Here is a 10,446-nt window from a genome sequence, read left to right on the forward strand (position 1 = left end):
ACCTAATTAAGCTACCTATATGAAAAGGTTTGTAATTAAAACGTAAAGAAGAAATTGTCTGTGTTGAGACGTACGACAAATGCAATACAAACTCTATACGTCATGAGAATTCCTCAATTCCCCATAATACTAAAAAGTCATAAAACAATAAAAGACTTAACAGAGAAGCCTCATAAGAATTCGATTGTAAGGTATAATTTCATTTTGTTAGCTCAATTGGGACTTATGTTACCACCAATTTCCTTTAATTGTATTTCTATAATCTCTATTCTGTAAGCTCATCCTTTGTACGTAGTAGCTTATAAAAATCACGGATGTATCTTAAGAAAGTTACCCTTATCTCGCGATACAACAAAAAAAACGTAGAAAAAAGAACTCTTCCCGAGGCTCCCGCCGATGTCTCCGGACTTCATAACGTTATCGTTAACCGCCACTTCCGTTTCATGAAATTTTAATCCAATCTCCTTACGAAACTCCCGCGGAACGCGCTATCGGATGGGGGGAAATCGGGCGGGCTTCCCCCGTCTCTTAGGATCGACTAGCCCACGTGCAAGTGTCGTTCACAGGGAACATTTCTCCTCTTCGGCCTTCAAAGTTCTCATTTGAATACTTGCTACTACCACCGCAACAACTCTACCCTGGCTCACGCCACAGGTTTTGCAGTGACCGATGCGCCCTCCTACTCTTCACTTGCCCAGGCGAGTAAGTATAAGTCACGCGCTTCAGTGTCACCCATTTGCGGGGCTAGTTGAATCGGCGGGGTATTGTTACACATTCCTTAGCGGATTTTGACTTCCATGACCACCGTAAACCGCCCCCAACATAAATTATTATTGTAATTTTTATACGAAGTACTCCGTAAGTAAATTATGAAAAGAGAAAGTAAGGAAGCATAACCCAGTAAAAGCCGGACGTGGGGAAATACAAATACTGGTAATTAAATTGCAGTTAAAATTGGATAGTAGCTGATAGATATAACTAACTAATAACGAATCTTGATCTTAAAGCCTTAATTTAAGGTATAAGCATCCCATAAACCGAAGTCTCCCTTTACTTACAATCCCACGATATTGCATTCTTCAGTCAAATCAAATACTAACAACTACTTCTATAAATACTTAAACTGAATAACAATTACAAAACCAAGCTTAAATAAAGTCTTCTATATCATACCACATTACTATATTAGTATTAGTGTTAGTGTTAGTGTTAGTAGTTAGTACTACTAATCACAAATAGTTATCACTAATATACAGGGCTAATTAATATGGCGGCGAGAACGGGTTCTTATAACCATCTGCGCCTGTTCTCGTTGTCTTTCTTAGTGTTTTGCTTGTGCTTTGGAAACTTTCCAGTAGACGGTAAGCAAAACTACAAAGATGCATTGGCTAAGTCCATCTTGTTCTTCGAAGGCCAAAGATCCGGGAGACTCCCTAGAGACCAACGAGTCAACTGGCGATCTCATTCCGGCCTTCGTGATGGCTCTCTCGCTGGTGTACGTCTCGTTTTCCTTTTCTTATTCTTTTTTCTCGTAAAAATGAAGTTACTCTACTAACAGATGATCGGGATTCTCTCCCAAAACTAGACAGTTTACTACTAGGGGAAGTAAGGATTCTCTCCCATAACTAGACAGATAGTACAGTTCAGTATTGTTCCCTCCGTCCCCAACAGATTACCCCAAAAAATATAAATGGATGTCCCTATTTATTTACCCCATATCTTATATAGTTTTTGTTCCCCACATGTTTTTTCTCACATACTATTATTTAATCTAACTAAAAGACAAATCTACCTACCCATTTGCTTTATACTCGATTATTAATAAAGTGAATTTTTCCTATGGGTCGATCTTTTAGGGACGGAGGGAGTAGTTCAGTAACTAGACAGTTCAGAGGGCGGTTTTTGGGATTTATTTTAGAAAAAATCAAAAAATTGTACCCACCCTCAAAACATATCATAAAAGAGTAAACTGCATAAACATATAATACCTTGTTTTTCAACATTTCTTATTTATCACTTGATTTTTATTACTATCTAGATACATTGAGTACCTTTCTCAAAGACCATATCCAAATGTAAGAATCAAATTTACATTCACTACATAATAATTAAAACTACCCAATTAACAAAGAATCTGAAGAAAATTCTTAAATAGGCTGCTAAATTTGTTCTCACCCTTGAAACATATCATAAAAGAGTAGACTGCATAAACCTTGTTATTGTTATTGCTATTGCCATTGCTATTGCTATTGCTATTGTTCAAATCTATAGTGACTGCATAATAATTAAAACTACCCAATTAACAAACAATCTGAAGACTGAAACATTTCTCTTGACTGGTAACAGGTGAACTTAATGGGAGGCTACTACGACGCAGGGGACAACTTAAAATTCAACTTACCTATGGCTTTCGCCACAACCATGCTTTCATGGGGGGTGCTAGAGTTCGGGGGTAGAATGGGGCCCGAGCTAAACAACGCAAAGGCCGCCATCCGTTGGGCAACAAACTACTTCTACAAATGCGCAACTGCCACACCCGGAAAACTCTACGTCGGGGTAGGAGACCCGATTTCAGATCACAAGTGCTGGGAAAGACCAGAAGATATGGACACTCCCAGAACTGTTTACTCTGTTTCACCCAGCAACCCGGGTTCTGACGTTGCTGGTGAAACTGCAGCAGCACTTGCTGCAGCTTCCATTGTTTTCAGAAGAAGTGATAGAAGATATGCAAGTATGCTGTTAATGACTGCAAAGAAAGTGATGCAGTTTGCTATACAGTATAGGGGTGCTTACAGTGATTCTCTTGGATCAGCTGTTTGTCCTTTTTACTGCTCTTATTCAGGGTACAAGGATGAGCTGCTTTGGGGGGCAGCTTGGCTGTTTAGGGCAACAAAACAGAGTTATTACTTGAATTTAATGAATTCACTTGGAGCTAATGATGCCACTGATATCTTCAGTTGGGACAATAAATTTGCTGGTGCGCAAGTACTCCTCTCTAGGGTAACAATTTTTTACTATCTCTTTCCCTCTTAAGGGTGTGTTCTATTCACCTGATTTTCACTTATTTTTCCTGAACTTATCTTATCTGAACTTATCAAAACTTATTTTAGTTATAAATTGTACTTGGTCAACCCTTATTTTTCCTTTCCTGAACTTAACTGAACTTATCTGAACCTATTTTTCCTGAAATAAGTGGAAATAAGGTGAATAGAACAGAGCCTAAGTGCTATTAAGACCATTAAAGACAAAATTCCGTTTTCCTTTCAGAACGCACTGTTGAACAAGGACAAGAATTTCGAGCCTTTCAAGCAAGGCGCGGAAGACTTCATCTGCCGCATATTGCCCAATAGCCCTTCTACCTCCACCCAATACACACCAGGTGCATTACTTTACAGATTTCTCAATGCTAAAGTTAGTGTGTAATGTTTAAATAAGAGGCAACCAACTCATTTCAGTCAGGTAATATTTGGGAGGCAAGTCATTATGTTCGGGTGATAGTCTAGCACTCTAGCCTATAGTCAAAGATCTTATTATGAGTCACATGAATCTTACAGTCAGGTTTATTTCGGTTCTGGACCTCTAGTCATAAATTTGGGTCATTGATGAGCATGTATATCACATGTAGGTGGTCTCATGTATAAGCTCACCGGAAGTAACCTCCAATATGTGACATCCATCAGTTTTTTGCTCACAACTTATTCCAAGTTGATGGCAGTTTCCAAGCACACATTCAACTGCGGCTCTGTCCTAGTCACTCCAAAAACTCTAAGACGCCTTGTCAAAAAACAGGTTTTCATCTATCTACCTTACAATTACTCTTATCTTATCTAACCATCATCAACTTAGGAGAGCTAATATATACGGAGTATTAATTATTATTACTTGCAGGTAAACTACATACTTGGTGATAATCCTTTGAAGATGTCCTACATGGTAGGATACGGGGCAAATTATCCCAAGAAAATTCATCACAGAGCTTCCTCAATGCCTGCCTTGAGCAAACAGCCACAAACTATTGGTTGCAGCAACGGCTTCCAACCTTACTATTACACCTCAAATCCTAATCCCAACATTTTGATAGGAGCTGTTGTTGGAGGTCCAAACCAGAATGATGCTTACAGTGATGATCGCACAGACTATAGCCATTCCGAACCAGCCACATATATAAATGCAGCAATGGTGGGAACCCTTGCCTCCTTCGCTTAAGAGCTGAATCCTACTAACAATCTCACCTCGAAATGACAGACTTTATTCAGTCTACCCATAGAAGGTAGAAAAAACACGCTCTTCATGTAGATACTCTGCCTATCAAAAGTGCAGAATGTCGAGCCAGTAGCTTTTTTCCTTTCAATGTCTATTTTCTCTAAAAATATAGAATGAAAGATGTGGAAACAGCTGAATCCACAGCAACATCACCCATTGTTGCAAATGTGCTAGGTATTAGACAATTAGTCTTGTATGTGCATGTGTTTTATTACATGTTTTATGGATATTGAACCCAAATTTAGACCCCTCTCTTTGTTTCACTATTTCTATCATTTGTTCAATTATCTTTATTTTTCTCTTTTGTGTGGTCGCATGCCCGGGGAGCAAGGGAGGCTTCCATTAGGGCATTAGGCCCAGTACACTTAAGTACATATGCCTTGCAACTCAAATCTTATTCTCAGACACAGCTCCTATTCAACATATGCACCTTGACAGGATCATACCCACATAAGACTCAAATAAAATACAAACTGAAGCTCTCTCTAAAACATCTACAAAACTCATACAATAATATACATAAATAATGTAAAGAAGAGAAAAAATAGGGTAAACAAAAATGTGAATAGAGTATAAAGAAAAAACACTTCATTCTAAGAGAAAAGGGATGACAAGTGACAGCGGGGACAAGAAGGGGAATTTTTTGTAGAAAGTGAAGAAATTTTGTAAAACTAAAAAAGCACTCAACAGATACGAAAGCAACTATTACCCTAATGCGAGAGAAGATAGCCGAATATAAATAAGGCTCTCGAACAGTGTTGGTTGGATCAGAGCTAGCCAGAGAGTCCAATAGTTCAAGTTCTTAACATTGACAGCATAAAGTATACTTGAAAGAATTTAACCAAGAGGCCAAAACCTAACAGTAATAACTGGTCAGTGACTATGCTTTTACCCACCCAAAGTATCCAACACTCATTCACACCTTCTTAACCATGCCCTTATTACCAAATCCATTACCATGGTTTCTGATAATTGGTTCGCATCGTGTTTGGTCCTAACTGGAAATAAACCATCTTAACAGTTAAAAATAGCGGCTCTCCTAACATCAATCTCGTCATTTTTTCCCTACTGAGTTAAGCTTCAAATCTTGCTTTAGCTATGATGCTGTTAATAGGTACGGGAATCAGGTCTTGAGAGCAACACCTTATTATAAGATAAAAATAAAAAAGAACTTGTTTCTTTCTCAGGATAAACTTTCAACAAAACACTAGAACTTCATTATTAGATTACATGGTGCAAATACAGCACAAATTAAATTTGCCACGGGTGAAAAAATAAGAATTCCACCAATCTCACAATTTGACACCCAGTACTTGACCAGTTGACCATGGTCACAATGGCAGAATCTCAGGGTTTCGACCACCAAAACTCACATCTCAAGCATGTTAAGGTTAGAGATCCCTAAAAAGCTAATAAAACCAGGAAATGCTGAACAGAAATTAAAAGGCACTGGCAAGGCGGATACTAAGTGCAATGGGTAAGGATCTAGTGCACTTTATGAAAACCTTCTAACACAGCAACCTAGTACTTCCATAGTTCCCTCCATCTTCCATTTCCATCTTCTTGCTACTTTTAGAAGAGAAAATCCTTGAAGTTAATTTACATTTCCTATTACCAGCTTTGCTCAAGATTCTAGTGAACCTTCACTCACCCGGTAAACAGAAATATAAAGCTCCAAATCTAGTCTCTGACAGACAAGCCAACAATAAAATGCTTGCTCTATTAAGTATGAACTACCTTTTCATAAGCCATGAGAGACACGGCATAACTGATCCAACACTTTAAACATCATCCAGGCAACGCTCAGTAAGACATATCCCAGGCTCCGAAGTACAGTTATAGAAAACACACCGTATATACATTCTGGTTTTTGGGACAGGTTCAAGAATACAATACTCCAGTCTTGAAGACACAAATCACAGAATACGACGAGTCACTTTCTGGAAAAATGATGTTTCAGCACCATTCGACAACTAGAATCTAAAGCAATCTAACATCCTACTTTATCCAATCCTAGTCTTTGTCTAATCCTTAAAACATATCAACTTCAGAAAAAGCATTACCCACCTGATATCGCCCAGTGTAATAGATATCCCAATAGAATAAAAATATATATTCTTCACCTAGCAGTCCTTTTCAGTCCCTTCAAACAAAATTAACTTCGCTTACAACACTAAGCACACCAATACACCATACTACACTATCTAACATCCATAACTGCATAGGTCCGAGGAAGTATGAATCAACCATTGACCTCAAACTGTTATTCATGAGTTAGGGAACGCATAATCCATTATTTTAGAGTTACTTCATCATTGCACATCCAAATAACAAAAAAGAAGTATGAATGTATCATAAAGCAACATAAGAAAACAGGTCTGATACATTTACTTACCCAATTAAGGTAGCCATTACGATAGCATTACAATATTTTTCTACTGACCCAAATCCTGTACTACAAGTAATAAACTAGACTAGCCAATCTGAATCTACAGGTCAGACATGCATCTAAACCATACTTGGAGAAGTTCATAAGAAGGGTAAGTAATTAGGTTACTTGATTAATAGCGCCCCGGCCTAGAGCGGCCAATACTGTCCAAACTTGCCCCAAATACTCTTCGTGAGTAATCATGACTGTTGCCATCACGAGACCTAAACGAACTAGAATCTTGTTCTACACCAGGGGGGAGCAGCTCTGAATGGAAAAGAATAATACTATTTAGAATTGAAGTTAACAAACGTACAAGCAAACAAAGAGAAATTCAATGAAATGAATGAAATAGAGGGCAAACGAAAAGTGAACCAGTGAATACACATCAATAAGCAAAAAGGAGAGAGGGGAAAAGGCAGAAACACTCAGAAAATTAGATTACCTGGCTCGTAACGGCCTGGGTTCGCTGGAAATCTACTAGATGATGACAACCTGGAGGGATGATGAGGATCTTCCATATTGTTAAAAGGTACGTGATGAAACCTGGACTTGTGGGGTGAATTTGATGTGTGCATCGATGTAGAGGTTGTGTTAGAAGATGCCTTATCTTGCCCAGAGATCTGTCCACAAAACCAAACTATTACCAACAAGGAAACAGCTAGCTAATCAACTGTAATGATTCTGTGCTTATTCTACAACAATAGTACCAATCAAACAAGAATGTGGAGTACAAGATAGGTTAATTTCCCTAATCATGGTGCCATAATACACCCTTGGAAATAAAGATCAATTCTCTAATACTAAGGGCACCCCCGAAATTCCTCTCATTGTACGATAAACAGGTCATACAACACGCAATCCGTAAGATACCACAATCCACAATGAGGAAAGTAACAAGAGAAAGACCAAGAATAGCATCACAAAGCCCCTACAAAATGTCAGGATCAATGAAAATATACGAAGAGAGAAGTAGAGGACGGACCGCAAATCTCAACGTCCGGTTGTACAAAGTCACCAGGCCAGAGAAAAGCCTGACAGCATAATTAGCAATCTCTTCTGATTCATACTCCGCAAAGGCAAAACCCTTAGGTTTATCTGTTTCCCTGTCTCGGGGAATGTATAATTCAACTACTCGGCCTGCTTGTATAAGGATGTCGTATAGGACCCTATCAGTAACTCTCTCATCCAAATTGCCTGTGTACAAAATAGTTAAGAAAATTAGAATGGACTACAAATTTACCACAAAAAAGTTCCTTGCTATTGATACAGACTATAAGACAATTTATCAGACTTCTTGGGAGTCCGCATATACCCTATAGGAATTGAACCTATGAATTCACCAATTATAAGTTGTTGTTTAGCCATTCAGATATGGATTTAGCAATTTAACATGGATCCTCGTACTTTTGAACAACAAAATTCCAAAAAAATCAGTCATTTTGGTGAAACTCCATCTCACTGTAAGGCTAATTAAATCAAAGGCGCTACCTCCAAAGAAAGAAAGAAAGTATGCTTCTTCATAAAAGTGAGCATCTTAGCCGGTAAAGTTAAAAAATTCATCAAGTACAGAGTGTTTAAGAGTTAAGTCCATCATCAACCTTTTTTCTTTCCCAAAACCATCGAAACCCAACAAATGAGGACCTACAGGAAAGGGTTTGCAATGTCTATTTACAAGATCGCCCAATTCCATTCCACGAGAATGGTAGAATAGTGGCGTTGAGTTTCTGTGTCCATTTCGACTTTCTTTAAGAGAGCCCGGGCTTTGATGATCAAAATTGGACAATTCAATTGATAAAATTGCGAAGTCACAAATTCAAACTGTCAATTAAAGCTGGCGTAGTTGCAAATTTACAATCCCATAAACCAGAAAGCAATAAAACCCTAAAACCCCAAAAATTTTCCAATTAAAAAAGCAATCAACCTATCACTGAGTAACCTCAAACCAAGTCGCATCCAGTATAAAAGTTCATGGAATCAAACTGAAAACAATAGGTGGAGCGATAAAATAGTGTAACAACATAAAAGTAGGGTTTCGTGAAGAATCAAAAGCATAAACTAAAAATCAGCCATTGAACTGATAATCAAGAGAGGAGAGAGAAAGAAACAAGAAGATGAAGAAAGACTGACCTACGTAAACTGTGGATTTTGGATTTTCCGACATTGCAACAGCAGATAAGCTTAATATTGATGAAGAGTGGTTTCTCTGTAAATTTCTGGAAATGAAGAAACTAAACCCTTGAAATTCTGGACTGTAGAGTCGTTGATAGTCAACGTTTATTCGCCTCTCAACTCTACTGTGTGTTACAGTGTTACTTGCGGGTAGTATTTGGTTAACAAGTTCAACTTAGGAAATAGAGTGGCAACTCGAATGACAAATGTAACTAAATTGATCTCGGCATAGTAATTGTTCACTTAATCAATACTTAATAGTTAATACGGTGTAATTTGGGGGTTTGAATTTAACCTTTAGGAGTAAAAATAGATTTTTCTGCCGGCCTTTTGTTGTTAATTGGAGTACCAGGGATGAGAGGGTTAGTCACTGTTATCAGTTGGATACATCGGTTATAGACACATACAAAAATGTAGCCTATGTAAGATTCTTTTACGGAGTAATTGATTCGATTCACATTGATATTTCTATATTATGGAATCGGTGTTTCCTTGGAGAGGAGGTTAATGTTAATTATTCTTTTGAGGGAAAGGTTAATGTTAATTATAATAGGTCTTGTGTGAGGGTAATTTTAACCTAGTTTTTGGTAGTTTTAATCTGTTTTGGTTAATTTTTTATATTGTGAATAAAACTTTTTGAATGGTTATCTTTAAACTTTTGTGAGTGATTTATAAGTGATACATTTTATTAAAAAAAATGTCACTAAAAAATAAATAACTTGTACATTATATCGAGTAACTTTACATCCGTGTTACAATTTGTATTGCATGTCGGATGTAATTAAGAGTTTGCGTGTTGACTATCGGTTCTAGATTACTTGTTTGTTAATATTTGTTATAATCCGAGAGTTGGGGAATGGTGAAGGGAACTCCTCTCTCAAAGTGGTTCTAGTGGAGATTGAACTCCTAAGTCCTAACCTTGTACAGAGTAGTTAATAGGTGAATCTTTCCATCAGGTCGAGTCATTGCTTGGTAAGAGATTTAACCTCTAATTTTTTTTAATACATATGAAAAACGATTCTAGACGGGTCAATCCAACCAACTTAGCAAACAAGACCCTGTAGAATGGGAATAGTAAGATAATACATGACCCCAAAGTGCCACATTAATATATTATAATATTTGAGTTGCGCCATTTTAACGCAAGCTTCACCGGCCTGATGATAAGAATTGTACCTTCTAAACTCCAACCTTGAGATTGGAGTGGTGGAAACCTCTACGACCTTACCCCCCCCCCCCCTCCCCCCACTACCAACACGCATATCCCACTACTTCGTAATATATTAACTCGTACTCCCTCAGTCCCTTTTTGTTTGCCCCAATTTCCATTTTTGGGTGTTCCTTTGAGATTACTCCATACCTTAAATGCAAATTTTTTCCACTTATTCTATCTCTATCCTTATGGGACCCAACTTTATCAACCCAATTGTACATTTTATACCCAATTCTTTATTAAAATAACTTTTAACTATGAAGCAAACAAAAAGGGGTGAAAGGAATAATAAGTTTATCCGACAGTAAAAAAAAAAAAAAAATTACCTACCAAAAGGGAAAAAAAAAATTACATATAGGCACTTTTACCA

General features: G+C 37.6%; 2 protein-coding genes across 2 annotated transcripts; one reads left to right on the top strand and one right to left on the bottom strand.

Moving 5' to 3' along the window:
• Window positions 1-895: 895 nt before the first annotated feature.
• Window positions 896-4,512, top strand: LOC110796180 (endoglucanase 9). Its single transcript, XM_022001212.2, has 5 exons — window positions 896-1,495; window positions 2,347-3,000; window positions 3,268-3,379; window positions 3,626-3,789; window positions 3,889-4,512. The coding sequence occupies exons 1-5, from the start codon at window positions 1,268-1,270 to the stop codon at window positions 4,204-4,206; spliced, it is 1,476 nt and encodes a 491-aa protein (XP_021856904.1). The 5' UTR covers window positions 896-1,267; the 3' UTR covers window positions 4,207-4,512.
• Window positions 4,513-6,591: 2,079 nt separating this feature from the next.
• Window positions 6,592-8,998, bottom strand: LOC110796181 (uncharacterized). The gene is made up of 4 exons (XM_022001213.2): window positions 8,822-8,998; window positions 7,677-7,888; window positions 7,137-7,314; window positions 6,592-6,958 (listed from the first exon to the last, which is right to left on the bottom strand). The coding sequence occupies exons 1-4, from the start codon at window positions 8,853-8,855 to the stop codon at window positions 6,825-6,827; spliced, it is 558 nt and encodes a 185-aa protein (XP_021856905.1). The 5' UTR covers window positions 8,856-8,998; the 3' UTR covers window positions 6,592-6,824.
• Window positions 8,999-10,446: the final 1,448 nt, after the last annotated feature.

The sequence above is a fragment of the Spinacia oleracea genome, chromosome 2 (assembly GCF_020520425.1).
Source record: "Spinacia oleracea cultivar Varoflay chromosome 2, BTI_SOV_V1, whole genome shotgun sequence".
NCBI lineage: Eukaryota > Viridiplantae > Streptophyta > Magnoliopsida > Caryophyllales > Amaranthaceae > Spinacia > Spinacia oleracea.